This window comes from Lygodium microphyllum, chromosome 14, assembly GCF_053477565.2.
Source record: "Lygodium microphyllum isolate KBCC chromosome 14, Lygodium_microphyllum_v1.1.10, whole genome shotgun sequence".
NCBI lineage: Eukaryota > Viridiplantae > Streptophyta > Polypodiopsida > Schizaeales > Lygodiaceae > Lygodium > Lygodium microphyllum.
The window spans coordinates 29,116,346-29,138,856 of NC_141148.1; the positions used below are offsets into that span (position 1 = coordinate 29,116,346).

Below are 22,511 nucleotides of genomic sequence, written 5' to 3' on the forward strand. Positions count from 1 at the left end.
CCACTTTAAACAGTTGCTTTGTTGGTCCTTTGATTGTCAAATGGCGGTTCTATACATCATGCATGACATCATCATCCTGCAAGCTACATCATAGTTAAATAACTTTTTATGTGCATATTGCTATTTTTTGAGGACATTGTCTTACTAGTTGCTCTGTAGGCAAACAATGCTTGCTTTGTGCGGCAAAATCAACAAATGAGATAAATGTCAATAAGATATAATGGTGCGCAGATTGGTCGCAGATAGCTCACGTGGTGAATCCCGGAAGGTCCCCAAGAACAAAGTACTCTACCTTTTTGCACAAAAAACCATGTAAAAGCATACACGACAAGAGGCAAGAGACAAATTGGGTTCAATCTCCCCCATGCCTTGTGTGAGCGCTTCACAAAGCATGTATTTTATGTATATTTCCAATCTTCATGCTCAATAATAGCCCAATTACAAAAATATGACAAGCTTTTTAGCTTTTGAGTTTGCTTTCTACAAAAATAGGAAAATAAAGCTAATGGACGGTGCCCATAGAGTCTGGCACGCCCAATCTCAATGTCCAAATAGAAATAACATATCCAGGCGCATAAGCGCATACAAAATAATAATAAATAATCAATGTATCAATAGACATAACAAAATATAGGCATGGCGCCTATCAAAATCTAGTCCAAGAGTCAAAAATCCGCTAGAGTCCAATGCTTTCCTTCGCCACTGTTGCTATCTCTACACATCAACTGAAGCATTCACAATCGTTAGTAAAATAATACAATTAAACCGACAAAAGTGAATACCTAGCAGTCTTCAGCTACATAAATAAATCAACTGGTTAGAAATAAATCCTAACCTTAATTTATTACGAGTGCGCACTCTAAACTCATAAACGTTTATTAATTTAATATGCATTTTGCGGAATCACCCGCTATGGAATCACCCATGTACACACTAAATTAATGAAACGCCCGAAAAGGACAGGCGTCCCCATCAACTTCTCGCACAAAGAATCCTCTTTGTGTATGAGCCCCGGTCATCTAAGTTTACGGAATCCATCGTAAAACCTCACGGAATCCACCGTGGAATATGCCTCCTGGCATCATACCCCCGGGGTGGGATAGCAATTGACCTCAATTGCTATTAGCTCAATGTGGAGCTAACAGAGTGGGGAAAGCATTTAAGTCTCTAGCGTGCATCCATTGTGCTTCCTCTACAGGATGGTTCTTAAATTTGACTAAATATCTAGAATACCTTCGGCCAGTTCTAGTGGTCATGTAGTCAGTGTCTATGATGGCTTCGGGTTCAAGTATTTCAGTCTCTTCTTCTAGTAAAGGTGGGTTTTCATAGACAGGGTGGATAGGTAATTGGCCTCTAAATGGTCTCAATAAACTAATATGAAATGTATTATGAATTTTCCAATGAGATGGCAGTTCTAACTTGAAAGCATTGTCATTAATCTTATGAATGATTCTAAATGGTCCATAGAATCTAGGAGCTAATTTGACAACTGGATGTCTATCTACACTTTGCAGTCTACGCTTTTCTATTCTAAGCCAAACATAATCATCAACTTTGAAATTCATGGCTTGTCTTTTCTTGTTGGCTTGTTTGGTATATGATTGTTGGGCTTTAGCAATCATATCCTTTACTTCATCAAAAATAGTGTTATGCATAACAGCAATATCATCGGCACTTTGTATTCTATTAGACAAAGATGCAACAGGGGTAGATAATCTATATCCATAAATAACTTCAAAAGGTGCTTTCTTTGTAGATGTGTGCGGTGTATTATTGTAAGCAAACTATAATAAATGTAAATGAGTATCCCATGTCTGAGGTTTAGAGATAGTGTATGCACGTAAAAGATCTAAAATAGTGCTATTTGTGGCTTCTGTTTGTCCATTTGTTTCTGGATGAAATGTAGATGAGAAATCAATCTTTGTGCCTAGATTTGCAAACAGTGTAATCCAAAAATTATTACAAAATCTAGAATCTCTATCTGAAATAATCACTTTCGGCAATCCATGGTTAGTAAAAACAGTTTTCAAAAATAACTGTGCTGCTTGTGATGCTGTTAAAGTTTTCTTACATGCAATGAAATATGCTTGCTTACTAAATCTATCTACAATTGTCCAAATCATGTCATGGTTAGATTTAGTATTTGGTAAACCAGTAATGAAATCCATAGATATATGTTCCCAAGGTTTAGATGGAATAGACAAAGGCATTAATAACCCATACTGTTTACCATGATGTCTCTTTGTTCTTTGACAAATCAAACATTCAGAAACGAAATTAGATACACCTGCATCCATATGCGGCCAATAAAAATCTTCAGTTAACATGCGTAATGTAGAAATGATACCTCTATGACCTTGATATGGGGGACAATGAATTTCATTCAAAACAAAAGATCGGAATGGAATAGTAACACACAGTCTCTTTTCAAAGAACATGAATCCATCATTATATGACAATGAATCAACAGGAATGAAATTATTTTGAACTAATTTTTGCCAATCAGAATGAAAAGTAATATCCTGGTGATATGTGTCTTTCATAGCAATCAAAGAATCAAAAGATATGATAGAAATGTTATGAATTGCAGGTCTTCTACTCAATGCATCAGCAACTACATTTTCTTTTCCAGGTTGGTATTGAATGATAGGATGGAAACTTTGAATGAATGAAGCCCATTTGATATGACGGTCAGAAATTTGGGGTTGGCTAAGTAGATGTCTAATGCTTTGCTGGTCGGTCTTTATCATGAATTCTGAACCCATTAAATAATGCTTCCATTATTTTAATGCTTGTACAACTGCTAAGAGTTCTTTGTCATAAGTGGAATATTTAAGCTCAGAGGGTTTCAGCTTAGAACTAGAATATGCTATTGGATGGTTGTCTTGCATTAATACGGCTCCTATTCCTGATCCGCTAGCATCGGTCACAACTAAAAAGAATGGTCTGTTAAAGTCAGGCAATTGTAGAACAGGGGCATTGGTTAATGCACGTTTGAGTAAGTCAAAGGATTTCTGCTGATTTTCAGTCCATTGATAAACAATGCCTTTCTTAAGAAGTTTGGTCAATGGTAAAGCAAGTAATGAGAAATTATGTACAAACTTCCTATAGAAACTAGCAAGACCAAGGAATGAGCGTAGTTCATGTACATTTTTAGGAACAGGCCAATGCAATATTGCGTCAATTTTCTTAGGATCAACTTTAATTCCTTCTTTTGATACAATATGACCTAGATATTCTATTTCTGTCTTAAAGAATTCACTCTTGTCAGGATTTGCAAACAATTGATTTTCTTTCAGTAATTGAAAAACTAATGATAAATGCTCATAATGCTCTTTTTCACTTTGACTGAACACTAAAATATCATCAAAGAAAACAATCACACAATACTGATATTTTAGAAAAATACGGTTCATCATTCTACTAAAAGTAGCAGGTGCATTAGTTAATCCGAATGGCATGACTAAGAATTCGTAATGGCCAAACAGTGTCCTGAATGCAGTCTTAAATATGTCGGATCTATCTAGCCTCACCTGATGATATCCAGACTTAAGGTCAATTTTACTAAATATAGAAGATCCTTGCAGTTTGTCCATAAGGTCATCAACTCTAGGTATAGGATACCTATTCTTTACAGTGATCTTGTTTAATGCTCGGTAGTCAATACACATCCGATAAGTATTATTCTTTTTCTTGACTAAGACCACAGGTGCACCGAATGGAGAACTGCTAGGTCGAATTAAGCCTCTATTTAGTAATTCTTCAACTTGATTCTGGATTTCTTTTTGCTCTATTTGATTGTGCCTATATGGGGCTTTGCAAGGTGGTTGTGTGCCAGGTATTAGATCAATCTTATGGTCTTCTGGACGTGATGGAGGTAAACCTGGTGGTAGGTCTTCTGCAAAACAATCCTTAAAATATGCGAGAAATTCCTTATGCCTAGGGTGCATATGATTTTCCTTTGCATGCAATTCATTCACCCAAATGAGATATGATTTAGTATTCTTGCGTAGTGCACGTTTTGCTTGAGTATGCGAAAGCAATGGAAAAATATGAGATGCATCCATACCAAATAATGTAATAGATTTTCCCTGAAAATTAATATTCATTGTGTGTGTGGAATAATCTATATTGGGATTATGTTGGTGTCTCCATGGCATTCCTAAAATAATGTCGCTTGACTGTAATGGGACAACTAAGAAATTTCTTCTTTCAATGTATGGACCAATTTGAATTTCTAAATCTTGAACTTCTTGTGTGCCATTGTACCTAGTGCCTAAAAATGCAGCTTTTATGAGATAGTGTGTAGGTACTGTATGCAATTTCAATTCCTTTACCAATTTTGCTGAAATAAAGTCATGGGTACTACCGTCATCATGCAATATAGTTCTTTCTTTTCCATGCACCATACATTTCATAGTCAACAATGAATGTGAAGTAGGCATACCTGGTAAAGTGTCGGAAGTAGTAGTAATATCATCCTCTTCTTCAGTGAAATCTGGCATATCCTCATGCTCTTCTTCGTCCATGGCTCCAAGGTAGTTGATATGTGCTGATGGCTTCTTTGAATGACAATTTGCTGCGAGATGCCCTGGTTGGTGACACTTATAGCATACTATTGGCTTAGCTTTGGTCACATTATTTGCAATGGCTGGGAGTCTGGGTATATTTGGATTTGCTTGTGGAATAGGCTTAGAATTTGAATTGACAGTGGATGGTAATGCAGGTGGTTTAGGCCAATTCTTGCGGAAAGATGGTGATGAGAAACGACCTGGATTAAACCTTCTGAAATTGGAATTGAATTGTTTAGATCCATAATTACCGTTGGCTTGGAATGGCTGTGGTCGTCGATCTCTTCCGCGTAACTTATCTTCAGTGTCGTGAGCTAAGGAGATGGCGTCTTCAAGGGTAGCAGGCTTGAACATATTTACTTCAGCGTAGTAATGTCCAAGAAGTCCAGACATATACTTCCGCTTATGTGTCATGTCTGGTACGTCTTCAAGCATGCGTAGCTGTAGGAGTGCATTCCAAAAACGCTCTGTATACTGTGGAATAGGCTCACGATCTCGCTGTTGAAGTAAATTCCATTGCTTGATAGCCTTCTCATGAAATTGCGGTGGAAGGAAATTTTGCATGAACTTCTTCTTGAAATCTTCCCATGTAGCAGGACATTCTATGCTCTTGCGGACTACAGTCCACCAAAGTGATGCTCTGTCTATCAGATGATTAGTAACACACTTGATTTTATCTTTTTCGGGATAAGTTTCCTCATGGAAATAGTCATCAAACTGGCTAATGAATGATAAAACAGTCTTTCCTTCTCTTATGCCATTGAAAGTGCGAAACTTGAAACTTCGTTTACTTATCTTGGATTCCTTGCGAATGGTTTGTGCTTCAAGGGTGGCGTCGATGGTATGGCGAATCAAATCTTCAGCTTGAGGTTCTTCTTTATCGGTGGACGCTCTTTGTAGCTTTGTCAATTGCGCTTGCAAGGCTTACCTAGCTCTTCGCTCTTCTTCCAATTGCAGCATGATAAGATCCAGCTTTTGTTCCATGGTAGGCTCGGGTAGATCGTCTTCAGCCATAGGATCATCCATATGTGGGGTAGTCATCCTGTAAAACTCAACAAACCTTTCTCACTCAAAATCAGTTAGCGGGATGAGCATAGCTCAAATTTGGGGTTACAAGGCTATGTGTTTTTGGGTATTTCTTCTTCAATTTTCAGAAATTCTGCAATATTTCTGTCTCCGTTTGCTGAAAGTACTTCAACGAACTTGTAGATAGGTAGAACAGCTTGCTGCGAACAACTTTCCAGTTCAGAGTTTTTGCATACGAACAAGTCTTCTATGAGTTTTAAGCACGAGTCAGTTCTGATTTAGTCTGACTTGCAGAGTTGCAGACTTAGCAGACTTGTAGAGTTGTTGACTTGCTGGACTTAGGCAGACTTGCAGAACTTGATTAGAGTCGACTTACGGAACTTGACTTCAGAAGTGCGAGACCCAGAGTTTGCGAACTTGTCAGATCTGTGTAACTTGCAGAAAGTTGTGTGACTTAGCTTAATGAATTAAGCTTAAGCTTAATAAGCTTAGTGACTAAAGCTTATTAAGGGGGAAGAGTCGTCAGTAATCGGCACAGATCGTGGAGTACAAAAATATGTGTTTGATGATGTCGCGCGAATTTCGGACATCCTCAGAGACCACGTCGAATAATCGTGAAGCTATTAAGCTTCTTGTTAAGCTTATAAGCTTAGTAATTAAGCTTTGAAAAAGATAAATTATAAATTTCCTCACTGTTTCTTCACGACTTGATGAAGGAGATGTATGAGTGGTCCTCCGCCTGCAGAGCTTGGTCCTTCGCGATCTGACAGTGGAAACAGAGGTTCTTGATCGCCAAAAGTCTACTTGTATTGACGGTTCGCGAAGAGATTGACTGTAGAGCCCGTTTGTTCCTGGAGCTCCGTCTTCGCCCGAGATTGGTAGCAATTGGAAGCTCTTGATCTCTGCTCCGCTCTGATACCACTGGTGGGCAGATCGGTCATAGATAGCTCACGTGGTGAATCCCGGAAGGTCCCCAAGAACAAAGTACTCTACCTTTTTGCACAAAAAACCATGTAAAAGCATGCACGACAAGAGGCAAGAGACAAATTGGGTTCAATCTCCCCCATGCCTTGTGTGAGCGTTTCACAAAGCATGTATTTTATGTATATTTCCAATCTTCATGCTCAATAATAGCCCAATTACAAAAATATGACAAGCTTTTTAGCTTTTGAGTTTGCTTTCTACAAAAATAGGAAAATAAAGCTAATGGACGGTGCCCATAGAGTCTGGCACGCCCAATCTCAATGTCCAAATAGAAATAACATATCCAGGCGCATAAGCGCATACAAAATAATAATAAATAATCGATGTCTCAATAGACATAACAAAATATAGGCGTGGCGCCTATCAAAATCTAGTCCAAGAGTCGAAAATCCGCTAGACTCCAATGCTTTCCTCCGCCACTGCTGCTATCTCTACACATCAACTGAAGCATTCACAATCGTTAGTAAAATAATACAATTAAACCGACAAAAGTGAATACCTAGCAGTCTTCAGCTACATAAATAAATCAACTGGTTAGAAATAAATCCTAACCTTAATTTATTACGAGTGCGCACTCTAAACTCATAAACGTTTATTAATTTAATATGCATTTTGCGGAATCACCCGCTATGGAATCACCCATGTACACACTAAATTAATGAAACGCTCGAAAAGGACAGGCGTCCCCATCAACTTCTCGCACAAAGAATCCTCTTTGTGTATGAGCCCCGGTCATCTAAGTTTACGGAATCCACCGTAAAACCTCACGGAATCCACCGTGGAATATGCCTCCTGGCATCATATAAATGCAAACGTATTGGTCCTCTAAATGTGCTTATTCCCCTGCATTGCTGAGCTAGCTATCTTTACAGGCCACATTGAAATGAATGATTATGCATATAAATACCAATGACATGCTATCAGTTCATGTAAAGCCACATGTTGTTGATGATGATACAAACATTGTGGATGCGAGTTTATTTGTAGTGCTCTAATCTTCCAACCAACCTGGGTATTGAATTTTGTCCTCATAGCACATGTCCATTCGCAGGTCATAGTGGTGGTTTATACAGATGGCCATAAACATGTAGACTCAGTTTTAAGGGATGCACTTGCATTGTGCACGATCATTGCGAGCTTATATTGGAAAAACATGCTCTCTATACACTATGATGATGAAGAGGATGAGTATGATTCTATCCATTATGATGCCAATTCAACTATCCGATTCAAGGTATGGACTATACTCCTATATATGCATTTGTATTCCTAATGGTCAGGGCAATGCAAGGTGTGATCATGGAAAGACATGCAACATTTCCCCTATCTAATTTTTAATGTGAAGCCATAGTCACTCGATTAGTGAAATTTTCATGTTCATGTTGTGAGAGGGGACAATGCATGTTTTATAGAGGTATTCCACTTCCCAATATCATTATTCATGCATCTAGCTCAATTAATGCACGATGAGCTTAAGCAAGAGAGATTCCCTACTAGCAACTGAGAGGTATTTGTGGGAGGCTTGTCTCTGTAGAAAAGATGGTTGCTAGTGTTGTGTTGCATTTGGCTAGTAGCTACGAGTAGTGCAGGTAGTCCGTTCACTACATGTAGAAAGCATAAAATTGGTGAGACATGGAGAAGCATGTGGAAAAGAAGACATTTGAAGATGTGAAATGCACACAGTGGTACACAAAGCGCTATACCTCAGATATTGATGGTTTGATAAGGTAAAAAAGAGGCATGCCAATAACTACTGACAATTAGGAACCGTGAGCAAATAGCATTACAAGCATTCCATTTTATCTGCAAAGGTTACCAAAGGAGTCGGAGTGGATTGTGATCAATGATTCGAGAGGTTGCATTGAAGCTGTGGTAGGTGCAGGTAGGGGTTTCACTACATATGACTATCAAAAGATGGGTGAAAGGGAGAAGGAGAATGCAAAGGAGCACTGTTGTTCGACATCTCAAATGAACAAGGATGAAAATAGAATTACGATTTGCACCCAAATGGAGTGATGATGCTTACTAGGGAAAAATGCATAGGCTATAGTGAGTTCAATTCTATCTTGGGCAATGCTCACTATGGCAATGGAGGAGTCTATTTGAAGGCTTGTTCACCAAAACTAGATACAAAGGTGCAAGCCAAATTGGAGGACAAAGATGGAGATGTGAGCCTTGATAGGAGGAGGAGGATGCACACCACAATGCAAACAAAGGAGGAGGAGGCGACAAGTGAGAAACATCACTAAATGGAGGAGGAGGAGGCAGCGAGGTCGTAGTCCTTGGCTTTGAAAGCCAGGAGAAGGCAGGGAGGTAGCTGCAGCACCATGCACCCCTAAGATAGGCCCAAAATGCCATGCGTGTATGAGGAGCCAAATTAGAGGACAAAGATGGAAACGTGAGCCTTGCTAGGAGGAGGAGGATGCACACGACAATGCAAAACAGAGGAGGAGGAGGAGGCAACAATTGGGAGAGACATCGCTAAATGGAGGGGGCGACAATAATTGGGAGACATCGCTAAATGAAAGAGGAGGAGGCAGCGAGGTCCCAGTCCTTGGCTTTTAAAGCCAGGAGAAGGCAGTGAGGTCCCATTCCTTAGCTTTTAAAGCTAGGAGAAGGCAGGGAGGCAGTTATAGCATCGTTACGTGCATCGTTGAGATAGCCCCAAAATGCCATGCATATGAGGAGCTATGCGGATCAATGCCAAGTTGGGAGAAGGTCTTGGCTTGGAACCTGTAAGGGTATGGGCTTGTAGCTATATCATGGCGTTGGAGTTAGAAACACCTATATAGGGAGTAGTAGTGACTCTGAGCTCTGCTTGGTTTCCACTCTACGTGTGATTCCCTATACTTAGTGGTGAACCCTCACATGTGTGGCGTCATGAGGGTGTAGTCTTGAGATGTACCTCAATGTTGTATCTTTCGATATCATGAATACAAAGATTCTTTATTGATATATTTTGTGTACCATTTTGTTGTGCCTTTTTGTGCTTCATGGCATGTTATGACTTAAAGTCCTGTGAAGGTCCATAAGTGTCGAGAACAGCTCCCAAGGCATGAGAAACAGAAGATTCGGTAGGGAGGGAGTTGCGACCCTGGTTGGGAACGAGGGCCTAGTGGGAACAGGTCCCTAGATTCCAAGTGCGTACGATATGAGGGAATCTGCGGGTTGAGGGGTCGTGACAAGAGGAAAGTAGATTTCTGGCTCCGTGTGCGCCGTGGTGTTTAGGCGCTTCAGCAGATTGTAGACGCTGTGTTTGAATCAGGCAATGGAGAACATGAGCCCAACACATCCCCATGGCCACGGCCACGGAGACCACCATCATCACCATGACCAGGGCGACGACCATGCGCACAGTCACGATCACCTACATAGCCACCATGACGGGCATGAGCACGATGATCATCACCACCATCATGAGTACTGTCTGCGTCCTTCTGATTAACTGAATGCGTCTTTTTTCCTGGATTGCAAGATTGAAGCATAAAGGCTGCTTGCTTTACAGAGATATGGATGCAGAGGGGTATTGGAGGGGCCAGGATGGCAAATTGTATCATTCTCATGATGGATTGGCTCCGCACACTCACGAACCTCTGGAGTCACCTGGATTCTTCTCAAGGAGAGCCCAGCGTCTCAATCGTGACTTTAGAGAGCGAGCTTTTACCGTTGGCATCGGGGGCCCGGTTGGAAGCGGGTCAGCTCGACAGCCGTTTGTGTGGTCCTTTTCTGAGTACTTTGAACAACGGGTTATTTATGGCCTTCTGCTGTTTTCTTGCAGGAAAACTGCACTCATGCTTGCCTTGTGTATCGCGTTGCGAGACAAGTACAGTATTGCAGCAGTGAGTGATGCCGATCTGCGTGTTTATGACTGTGCCCTGTGTTCAAGAATGCGCACAAAGCAATAATTGGAGTCCAAATATCTTCAAAACCACCCACCACCGCCCCCAAACCCCCCTACAAAAAACAAAAAACACCCGGCAAAAACATTCATTAATTGGCTTAAGGAAATATTCGGCTCAAACGGTCTTAGAGCGACACCTGTGGAGATTGAGATCCATGGTCCTTTTCTCTGAGATGTGAAAAAGGTTGTATTTTGGACGAATTGCAGCACAAGATTTTAGTTATCAGATATATCAGCTGCGGTGAAGCTCAAAGGATTGTTGCACAGGCATGCTATTGTATGCTAGATGTGCTGGGCGTCACTTGATCTCTGAGGGCCTCCGGCCTTTGCTATCTTTATATACGATCATGTTTATCTACTCTTAGAAACAATTTACCTTGACCGTATTAAAAGAACAGGGTAAAGAGGGGTGTAGAAGTACTAGCACCATTCCTATCTACGCCTGCTTATGATTAATTTTTTGCAGGTAACAAATGATATTTTTACGAGGGAAGATGGAGAATTCCTAGTGAAGCATGGCGCCCTTGCTCCTGAGAGGATAAGAGCTATAGAAACTGGTGGCTGTCCTCATGCAGCTGTTCGAGAAGATATAAGTATAAACCTTGGCCCATTGGAGGATCTATCCAGGACCTTTTCAGCAGATATTTTGCTTTGCGAATCAGGAGGAGGTAAGGGCCTTTTTCATTCTCCCCACCCTACCCTTGCGGAGCAGAGACAGGCTAATTGCTGCAGATTCCCCTATTTCTTAACGATGATCAAATGTCTACTCTGAATTGCTCGACTTCTTCTTCTGATAAAGTGAAAAGGTCTCTGGGGGTTGTCTTGGTCTTGGTGTATACATGCATGGGAATATGGGCTTTAAATGGTGTGTTAGGTGCATGAGAACATGGAGGTAAAATCTGTTATTTTTTTAATTTAGCTTCTACAAGTTTGGGACATAGTATAGGATTGGCCTTAAGGGGGGCAGGAGTGGAAATTGAGATGCCTAGGCAAAGACTGCAAGAGTCACTGTTTAAAAGGGTGTGTTGGAGGGTTGTTCTTCAGTAGGACACCAGAATATTTTTCTTCTTTTATGATCTTTCTTGTGCTTATGGTTTGCTATTATCTATGTTGGGCTGTGTTTTCTTTCATTCTTAGCCAGACAGGATGAACACTCAGCCCCTTCATTGTTTTTGTTGTTGTTGGGAGGGCTGTTCCTGCTATTCATGGTCTTTCCTTAGCTTTCTTGCATCCGACAAAACAACCTCAACTTCCATGAAGATTCTATATTGTCTTTTTACGCTGGACTAGTAGGTGCACAATGCACCTAGAAGCCACTCCCATCATTACACATGACGAAAACACATTTTGATAGCGGGATTATGCAACTGTCATCTCGTGCGTGGCACTTTAGGGAGTGGCAAAGCCTTGGATACTATAGCCCACCCCCTTTTCTAGCTATGTACTCTCCCAGGCCCCCTTGGATTCTAGCCAGAGCCCTTGTTGATTGTTTGACTCTTCTTGGATCCCTCTCTTCTCCCACACTCCTCTCTCATTTGCAAAAGGTGCTACTCTCCTCCATGCTTCCATACCAAATCAGCAACCATTTGCCATCCTCATCTCCCTCTCCTAAGCATCACTTGGATCTTGATTCTTGGTGGTGAAGCTCTAACTCTCTCCTCTTCGCTCCACCCCCTCTCTTTTCAAGCATTAATCTATGAAGGCTTCTCTCACCCCCTCTCTCTCACTCTTCCTCTTTCAAGTTTCCCCCAACCCTCTCCCTTTCTTTAAAGAGTGAAGCCTCTCTCGGGGGGGGGGCGGGGGGAGGCTATATATGTGTTAAGCTACTTACCGCTGGGGTTCAAGAGACAAGACAGGAGAGGTGGAAGAATCAAGATAAAATAAAAAGACATTGAATACACTTTTGAAGAAAACTCTATACATTGTAGTAGCACATATAGGTTACAAACTCTGCATCCAAGGTGATGGCTCAAACAAAACTTTGTCAAGACAATAGCTTGACCACACTATGCAGCCCATAATCTAGACTCTATTTCATTAGTAAAACTCTTCTAGTTTAATACCTAAGCAACAGGTATCTCTTCATGCATTTGTTTTTGTGTAGGCCCAAGCCTGGCCGCAACTTGTTTTGGCCATAACTTTGTTATAGGCATGAATTAATTAATTAATACTAGTTTAGGGGCTAATAAATGTGGAGGAATATTTGGATGACAAATTGGCCTAGCCTATTTAATTGTTGGTTGGTGAAATTATTTTTCTAAGCAAGAATTAATAATCAAATAATTTTTCAGAATTTTAATTCTGAAAGTTTATCTAATTGGGCTAAACTTGCTAAAAAATGCAATTAGAAGGTTGTGACTTCGCAAAACCTTCTCATGCAAGTGAGGGAAAGGTTGCATGACGCTGGTTGAGTCTCATTTCACCATTGTGGAGGTTAGGAGAGGAGGGAAGACAGCTGTTGCTACAAGTTTCCAGCCATTGATGATTTGCCAGTGAAAGAGCTGCCCCCAGCTGATCAAGTGGCCATTCAAGGCAGGTGACAGTCCCTATAGGCTGTCTACAGGCAGGTGACAGCAAATTTAGGGCCCACAAGGGTAGGTGCCTTTTAAAGAGCTTCCCAGCTGATCAGGAGGCCATTTGAGGCAGGTGACAGTCCCTATAGGCTGTCTATAGGCATGTGACAGCAAATTTGGGGCCCACAAGGGGAGGTGACTGCATGTGGGGCTCTTGTTGATAGTGGGCTGTAGTCAATTAGCCATTCACAACAGGGCAGCATTAAATTTCAGCCAATTTTGGCAATGAAACTCTGAAATTTCTCTCTCTCGAGCTTCCTCTCTATTCTCTCAGCCAATTCATAGCTTCCCTCAAGAGATCCTAACCAAATTCGGTCCCAAGAGGGTGCAATTGAAGAATTTTCATTGCCAAACCCTAAGTAACAACAACAATTAAGGTTCACCAACCACCTTGGGAAGAGCACTCAGAATTTAGGGCCTAGTACTTGAAATTCAACAGCTGAAATTTGGGGATTTCAGAGAATCTCATAAGGCTAGCTAGCCAACATTAAGTTTGGGGTAGAATTTGTCATGCAAGGAATAGATTGAAGGCCTTGACTAAGCTTTGCCCCAAAGGACTTGGGCTGTAGATATAAATTTATTTGTGTGTGGGTTTCCCATCTTCAATCCACAATCATCTTTATCAAAGCGTTCTCTCATGTTGTATTATGACTTGAACAGCACATGAAACTGTAAATGTCAATCACATCTTGTTGTAAAGATGTTTGCACAAAGCTAATGGTGATAAGGCTTGTAGAGAAAAAAAAAATGCAAGCTTGTACTGTTGACAAAGCTGTCGGAGAAGCTATTGTTGAGAAAGCTTGTGTAAAACTTGTTTCCTTTTTTCTTTTTTGCATTAGAATTCTGACAAAATATTTGATGTGAGTGACAATCGAAATTCATGTGAAGGATGGTGTGCCCACTCCAGTTTACAGCTACAGCATTTGTTGTTCAGTTTCCTTATTATGATTCAATTAAAGACCTACTTGTTTCACATGTTCCTTAGAGATGTATGCTTATCAACTTGACTTATGATATGATCTGGCTGTACTAAGGCTTCACTTTCTGTTTATTGTTGGTAACTCGTGCCTATGGTGGTATATCATCCCTTGCTTGGGGCGGCTGTAGATATTTGACTAGGCTGTTGGGAATAAAGGCCCTCGTGCCTTTTAAATGTGCTTGGGTGTGAACACACCCTTAGCACTTGTACTTTCACACACACACACACACACACACACACACATATATATATATATATATATATATCTAAAAAACCTAAAATGGTACACTCGTCATCGTACCCAAGAATCATGCTCACTCTCGCTCTCAATCTCTCTCTGTTGCTAACAACGTCTGACTATCTCGATCTTGGTGCTCCCAGTCACTACAAATTGGTATCAGAGCTTTGGCTAAGGCGTTTGTGCTCCTCAGAGTCCGTGCGAGACATCTCTAGTATTTCGCTTGCTCGAAATCATCAGGCTGTTACTCATCTCGGGCGCGTGTGTGTGTTGCGTTGTCAGTCGACAATCCAGAAACCCTGACAGGTTGTTTCTTAACCAGGTGATAGCAGGTGTTGACCTAGCAGGCAGGCGACAGCAGGCGTGAAGCAGAAGGGTGTTGCGTGATAGAAATGACCTGCGTGATGGGGCTGCACGAAGGACACTACGGATGGGAGACGGGAGCCAGGTGTCAGACAACGACCAGTGGGCGACTTCAGCCAGGCGCAAGCGGGACGAGCGGGGCTCACGGGTCCAAGTGACGAGTCAACGGCTTGTCACTCATCATCCATTTTTTTTTTCCTTTAAAACTTTTTTGAAATTCCTCTTCCCCTACTGAAGGTTCATGCATAGAGGCACAACTTCCAATTTTCGTGCAATCTAAGCCGAGAAATTTGGGGCTTCTCCAGACTAAGTAATGTTCATGCAAAATTGAGGCATCTGTGTCAGAAATTGCAGACATTGTGTGCATTTCAATTGGGGATTTCGCCAAAACTATTGAAATTTTTCTCATTTGAGTGAAATTTCTCAACATTGGACCCATAAAATTTGGAGCTTTTACTGTATTGGTGAAATTCTGTTTAGCTAAGTCAAATTGGATGACATTGGTGCACATCTCGACTCGATAAATTTGGGGCTTTTTCAAAATTTTGTGAAATTTTGCTAATTTTACCCGTTTTATGCTTTCGAGAATATGTATTAATCCAATTGGGATAGATTGGTCAGTGAAATTTGGGGGTTTTGCTGAAATTGCTCTATTTTGGCAAAATTGGCCTATTCTATGCATGTTAGAGACAATGCTGATATATGGTTGATGCTTTGAGCATAAACATTTTGGGGCTTTTTACCGTGCGTGTCAAGTTTTATGCCTGTGGGTACATGTACAACAGAAATTGCAGCTAACATTTGGGACTTCTCATGTAATGTGATGCATTTGCCCTTGGAACAGCTGTAGTTAGTTGTGGAATGTTGTAGCACATGGTTTGGTGCTTCTGAAAATTTACTTACAGATCTGAAATTTCTGCTTCTACATGGTCATTTATTGCTGGTTGGCACTTGTTTGTACCTTGGTCACTTGTGTGACAGTTTAGGCCTGCATTTGCTGAATTTTTTGGTCACATTTGGGCTGAAAATCATGGCTGGCAGCACTGACAGCAGTAATGCACATAAAGAAGCTTGAAGAAGCACATAACTTTGCAGTTTGGCAAAACGAGTGCTACAATATCCTATTGCAAAAGAAGCAGGCAAAGCCGATTAATACTAAAGGGGAAAAACCCGCAGATATGGAATAGGACGATTGGGATGAGTTAAATGAGCTTGCACTCTCAACCATCAAGCTATCGATTTTTGATACCTTGCCATTTAACATTGAAGGTTTGGATTTTGCATATGCTACTTGGACTCGATTGGAAGAACTGTATACATAGAAGAGTGCCGCAAGCAAAGTGTAGGCTGAAAAAGCTTATGGATTTGCGTACGAAAGAGGGTATAGCAATGTCTAATCACTTGAGTGAGTTTAACTCCATTTTCAGTTAGCTGGTTGCCTTGAAGTTCTTGATTGATGAAGAATGTAAGGCTATGTTCTTGCTTTGCACTCTTCCAGAGCTATGAGAAATTCTAATGTGATTCTTTTGTATACTGATGTAGAGAGTACTCTACTCATGGAAGAAATGAATCGGTAGAACAATGCATCCAGTAAGTCTTCTAGTGCTTTGTATACTAGGGGCAGATCACAGCAGAAAGGCAAATCTGATGGCAAGGGATACACTAAATCACGTGGCAAAGATGTTGAATGCCATCATTGTGGCAAGAGGGGTCACTTTAAACGTGACTGCTACAAATGGAAAAAAGAGAAAGGAAAGAGCAAGAAGACAAATGATAGCAAGGAAGAGAAGAAAGAGGGTCAACCTAAGAAGAGCAGGGTCAAAATTGAAGAGGTTAATGTAGTCACTCATGACAGTGACAGTGAGAATGACGTACTCTTTGTCTCTTCACACTTTGGTGCACATGCTTTACTTGCAGATACAGATGATGACATGCATACTTGGATTCTCGATTTGGGTGCTTCCTTTCATGTCACCCCTCATCGTGAGTGGTTCTCTGCCTATACAAGGGGTCGACATGGTGTTGCCCATCTTGGGGACAACTACGCATGTGACATTGCAAGTATTGGCAGTGTGCAGTTGCAGTTTCAGCATGGTTCTGTCTTCACACTTCAACATGTATGGCATGTACCTTAGCTCAAGAAGAGCTTGATTAGCACTGGGTAGCTAGATAATGATGGATTTCATACCACCTTTGGTGATGGGAAATTGAAGATCTTTAAGGGATCTAGAGTGATTGCTAGAGGTTGTAAAAGTGATACATTGTATCCTCTCCATGTATCTAGTGTGAGTGATCATGTTGTTGCCGTGACTGAGCAGCCAAGTGTTTCTTTGTGGCATGGCCGGTTGGGACACATGAGTCAAACTGGAATGAAATGCTTTCTCATTTGGGTTACTTTCCTTGTCTTCGTTATGTTGATTTTAAGCATTGTGTTTATGGTAAACCTACACAGACGTCTCATAAAAAGTCTCTTTCGCTGAAATCTTCTCCTCTAAAGTTAGTACATTCCGATGTATGTCAGATACTAGAATTATCTTTAGGGGGAAAGAAATATTTTGTTACCTTTGTTGATAATGCTACATGAAAGGTATGGGTTTACCCTATTCGTAGCAAGGATGAAGTGCTTGAAAAATTTAAAAAATTCTTGGTATTGGTTGAAAATCAGACTGATAAGATACTTAAGTGTCTTTGCTCTGACAATGGTGGGGAATATGTGTCCAAGGCCTTTCAGGCATTTTGTGACAGCAAAGAGATAAAGAGGGAGCTCATTGCCCTTCATAATCCAATCCAAAATGAATTTGCAAAGTGTATGAATCGAACCATACAGGATAAGGTCCATACGATGCTGTTTCATGTTGCATTACTCCATGGTTTTTGGGCAGAGGCTGTTATGACAGCCGTACACTTGATTAATCGGTCACCAAACAGGTCGTTTGGGGGGGGGGGGGGGGGAGTTTCCCAAGAAGCATGGTCGGGCAAGCCACCTTCATATGCTCACCTGAAAGTGTTTGGTTGTGAGGCTTTTGTGCACATTCGTAAAGAAAAATGTAGCAAACTTGAGCCAAAGTCCTGTAAATGCATTTTCCTAGGATATGGCGACGAGGGTAAAATGGGGTATAGATTATGGGATCCCGAGAAAAGGAAAGTAGTATGCAGCAATGATGTTATATTCCAGGAAGATCGCATGTATAAACAACCTGAAAAGACTAAGGAGGTCCGTAGGGTTGTATTTCGAGAAGAAATACCTTTTGGACAGCAAAGTGTGGCCATTGTACAACAGCAAATACGTGTTGTAAATAAACCTGTAAATGCAGAAAATAATGCTGGAAATGATCAGCCAGCTATTGCCCATGATAATGAGTCACTACATGTGCAGGAACAGCCATGACAATAAGCTATTAATGTTGATTTGCAGGCTGAAATGCCAGGACAGCAAGCTGAAAATGCTTAACAGCCAGTAAACAATGATCATTGGGTTAGGAGATCATTTAGGGCTGCTAGACAACCTAATAGATTCATTCTTGGTGCAAACAATGTGGCTGACTTTATTATGTTGACAGACTACGGTGAATTGTCTTGCTTCAAGGAAGCAATGGACAGACATGACATCAAGAAATGGTGTAAAGCCATGTTGTCAGAAATGGAATCTCTTGAGAAAAATGGCACTTGGGACTTGGTGCAGTTGCCTAAAGTGCAGAAAACACTTCCATGTAAATGGCTTAGGGGGGTCACTCATGAATATATGTATATATAACGTGAGTTCAAAATAATGGGTTTTTAAAACACCATTTTTATACATTTTTTACCTACAGAAGGGTGTCATATAAAGGGGCTACTTACAGATTGAATAGAAAAGGGTTGTGTTTTATTCAAGAAAAATTTACAGATTAGGATATTTATAAATAGGCCATGAACGCACGTTATATAGAGAATATACTACCCGAGGTAAATGGGTTTACAAGATGAAGGTCACTTTTGGTTCCTCACCAAAGTAAAAGCAAGATTGGTTGCGAAGGAGTACAAGCAGGAACACGGAATTGACTTTGATGAGATCTTCTCTCGTGTAGTCAAGATGACTACATTGAGAACCATTTTGGGCTTGGTTGCAGCTGAAGATATGGAGCTCACACAGATGGATGTAAAGATTGTATTCTTACATGGTGATCTGCATGAAGACATATATATGCAGCAGCGTGAAGGGTTTGTTGAAAAAGGGAAAGAGAAGATGGTATGTAAACTCAAAAGGAGTTTGTATAGACTGAAACAAGCACCAAGAGAATGGTATCATAAGTTTGATACATTTATGCAGTCTCAAGGTTTCCATAGAAGTCAAATGGATCACTACATGTACACCAAGAAGGCAGCAAATCGCAGCTTGATTATCTTGGTTCTGTATGTTGATGACATGCTGATTGCTGATAGGGATACTCATGCCTTGGACTCACTAAAGTAAAGTCTTCATGGCAGCTTTGACATGAAGGATCTTGGTGATGCAAATCACATTCTTGGCATGTGAATAATCAGAGATAGGTCAAAAGGATTACTCTTATCTATCTCAGCAGAGTATATCTCCAAGGTTTTGCAGCGTTTCAATATGGAGGGGGGGAAAACAATTGGGGTTCCATTGCCTCCATATGTAAAACTCAGTGCAAAGGACAGCTCTACATTTGATGATGAGACTATTGAAATGGCCAAGATACCATACGCTTCAGCTATTGGCAGGTTGATGTATGATATGGTTGCTACACGTCCTGACATTGCCTTTGCAGTGGGAGTGGTTAGTAGATACATGACAAACCTTGGTGAAAAGCATTGGGAAGCAGTGAAAGGTATTATGAGATACCTCAAAGGCACAAAGGAGTTGTGCATCTGCTTTGGAAAGTAGAAGGCATGTGTCATTGGCTTTACGGATGCAGACTACGCTAGTCATGCGGATTACAGAAAGTCCACTTTTGGGTATGTGTTTACCTTCACAGGAGGAGCAGTCTTCTGGATCTCCACGCTACAAAAGTGTGTAGAGGCAGAGTTTGTGGCTGCCATTGAGGCATGCAAGGAGGCTTTATGGCTTTCATGTCTGGTGGGAGAGCTTGGCATTACAAGAGTTACATGTTCTCCATTGTGATAGTCAGAGTGCTATCATGCTAGTACGGAATCCCATCTTTCATGCAAAGACGAAGCACATACAGGTGAAGTATCACTTCATTAGAGATGTACTTGACAGCAAGAGCATTGAGCTTGTCAAAGTGCATACAGATGATAATCCTACAGACCTCACGAAGGGTCTTCTAGTAGAGCGGTTTGCTCATTGCCGACAGATGATGGGAGTTGGATAGATATATGTATTTCAGCTTTGTACATACCTAGACTTAGTTGATTCTTTTTTCCTCTTAAGGCACATTGCCTTTAGGTGGGGGGCTGTTGGGAATAAAGGCCCTCGTGCCTTTTAAATGTGCTCGGGTGTGAACACACCCTTAGCACTTGTACTTTCATATATATATATATATATATATATATCTATCTAAAAAACCTGAAGTGGTACACTCGTCATTGTACCCAAGAATCATGCTCACTCACTCTCGGTCTCTCTCTGCTACTAAGCCACTGACTGTCTCAATCCTCACGCTCCCAGTCACTACATAGGCATAGAAAAAGCTTGCTCCTCTACATGCCTATAGCATACATTACATGCCCTAAAATGTGCATTACATGCACTATTTGTCTGTATGGTCATTGCAGACTGCATACTGATATGGAGAAGACCTCTAACAGCTGTGGTTTGGCTGTACTAAGCTTCACTTCCTTTGTATAGCTCTTATGCTGGTAAGTACTGCACATTGATTGAAGCACCTGAATAAAGGCTGTAAATACTTGACCAGGCTTAGAAGGCTAGCTCCTTGACAATGACCTGCACCTCAATATTGGTATTTGCCTTTGGCTCCCTACAATTCTTTAATTTGCACTGATATGTTAATGGTATTATGGTGACATGCACTATAAGCCCTGGTTGTCCGCATCATGAGTTTTTTGCAATACTTTATACTACTGAGCCATTTGATGCTTATGTATTAGACATTTTCGCAGCAGCCATGATTAGTTCAGTCACCTGCTATATACATACCATCAAAACTCCTAGACACCATTTGCTCATGTATTAGACATTTTTGCAGCAGCCATGATTAGTTCAGTCACCTGTCATATACATATCATCAAAAACTCCTAGACACCAGTTTCTAGTTTGCCTTCTCATCCATCTAGATTCTGCCCATACGGGCATAAAGATCATATTGAAGTTGCCAGTTTCTGACTGGCTGGTTCCTTCAGTTCTGGTTTCAGGTCTTCGGCCAACTTAGTAGTTTGAACCAAATTTTCAGGAGCAATGGATACTCAGCAGGCGGGATGACAAAGTAGCTGTCATTGTAGGAGCAAGAGATTCAACTCATAGAGGGTTCTCAAGTTTCAAGTGCTTGTTTTATTGTGTGGAATGTTTATTGAGCCAATTATGTCTGTCTCTAGGAGTTGTTTTCTCTTAGCAACTTGGTCATACATGTTTGAGTAACTCCTCTCTCTCTTTCTTTCACTGTCTCACATATGCACACATGCAATGCATGTGTTCCTGTTCTGCTCATATTTAAAAGCTTTTTATGCAGACAATCTGGCTGCCAATTTCAGCAGAGAGCTTGCAGACTATATCATATATATCATAGATGTTGCCGGAGGTGATAAGATTCCTCGCAAAGGAGGACCAGGAATTACACAGGCTGATCTTCTGGTGACATTTTGGTCTTTCAAACTGCCATGATTATCTGTATTGCATCATTGAGCACTCATCATGTTGATTCTTGGAATGTGATGTGGTTTCATTATTGCAGGTGATCAATAAGACTGATCTAGCAGATGCTGTGGGTGCTAATTTGGAAGTGATGGAACGGGATGCTCTCAAAATGCGAGATGATGGCCCTTTTGTATTTGCCCAGGTTTGTTGCTGACATGCTTACAATGCTGTGGGATATCAAATTCATCTGGCATTGCTTATCTTCCTTTACTTTGCATCATTGTACAAGATGTGTGTGTACATGCATAATACAGTACTTCAAGATGTTTGTGTCAACTTTTACCTAGTGAGTCTCTTTACATTTGGATATTAATGGACATGGGAAACAGGTTAAGCATGGTGTTGGATTGGATGAGATCGTAGGCCATGTTCTAGAAGCATGGAAAGAAGCAACAGGAGAGAAACAAACTTGATGCTCTTGAAGATTACCGCATGATGCTTGTGGCCATCTGATTATAACTTTGACACCCTATGTCGTAAAGTCAGAATGCTTGACTGGTGAGAATTTTACTCAGGAAAGGAAATAAAAATTCATGGTGTACTCTTCTGGCTTTGTATATCAATCCTAGGCATGCTCTCCTAAACTTTCCCATTTTTAGTTTTTGGACTAAAATGAGGAGGTGCTGTCTAATGCTTGTCTTCTACAAGGATTGGGTTGTCTTTGTTGTGCAGCTATTGGGCTACAAATTAAAAATCTGTGTGTGCAAACATTTCTGTAACTCCAGATCTTTGAAGTAATTCTGCTTTCTAGAAATTATAGAAAGGACACTCTAGATGTGAGACCCTTTCATCTGCATCTAAAAGAAGTGGAACCACAAAACAATAATGATGAGAGGCCATATACAAAATGTGGGAGCATTAGTGAACCATTTTTGTTTGGTCAATCATCCCAAGCTTTAAAGATCTAGACATAAATGCAATTTATATTTCAATCAACTCATGGCTATTGTAAGGCTTGTCATATCCAAAAGGCGACATAAATTGTTTCCATCACAGAGAGTAAGGCTTTACGAAGCTTACATGCAAGGCATTGTGGACTTCTCC

The 22,511-nt window shown here is 40.8% G+C and overlaps 1 protein-coding gene across 1 annotated transcript; it reads left to right on the forward strand.

Moving 5' to 3' along the window:
• Window positions 1–9,690: 9,690 nt before the first annotated feature.
• On the forward strand, window positions 9,691–22,240 carry LOC148025436 (urease accessory protein G-like). The gene is made up of 7 exons (XM_087692562.1): window positions 9,691–10,001; window positions 10,087–10,275; window positions 10,360–10,420; window positions 10,949–11,150; window positions 21,283–21,404; window positions 21,505–21,609; window positions 21,797–22,240. Exons 1-7 carry the CDS (start codon window positions 9,850–9,852, stop codon window positions 21,878–21,880), a joined length of 915 nt encoding a protein of 304 aa, XP_087548688.1. The 5' UTR covers window positions 9,691–9,849; the 3' UTR covers window positions 21,881–22,240.
• The last annotated feature ends 271 nt before the right edge of the window (window positions 22,241–22,511 follow it).

Excerpts from the sequence above, each read along its gene's own strand:
- LOC148025436 (XM_087692562.1), top strand. The coding sequence starts at position 9,850 with ATGGAGAACATGAGCCCAACACATCCCCATGGCCACGGCCACGGAGAC. Across the intron at positions 10,002-10,086 it reads GATCATCACCACCATCATGA|AGATATGGATGCAGAGGGGT; the intron begins GTACTGTCTGCG and ends CTTGCTTTACAG. Across the intron at positions 21,405-21,504 it reads TTACACAGGCTGATCTTCTG|GTGATCAATAAGACTGATCT; the intron begins GTGACATTTTGG and ends TCATTATTGCAG.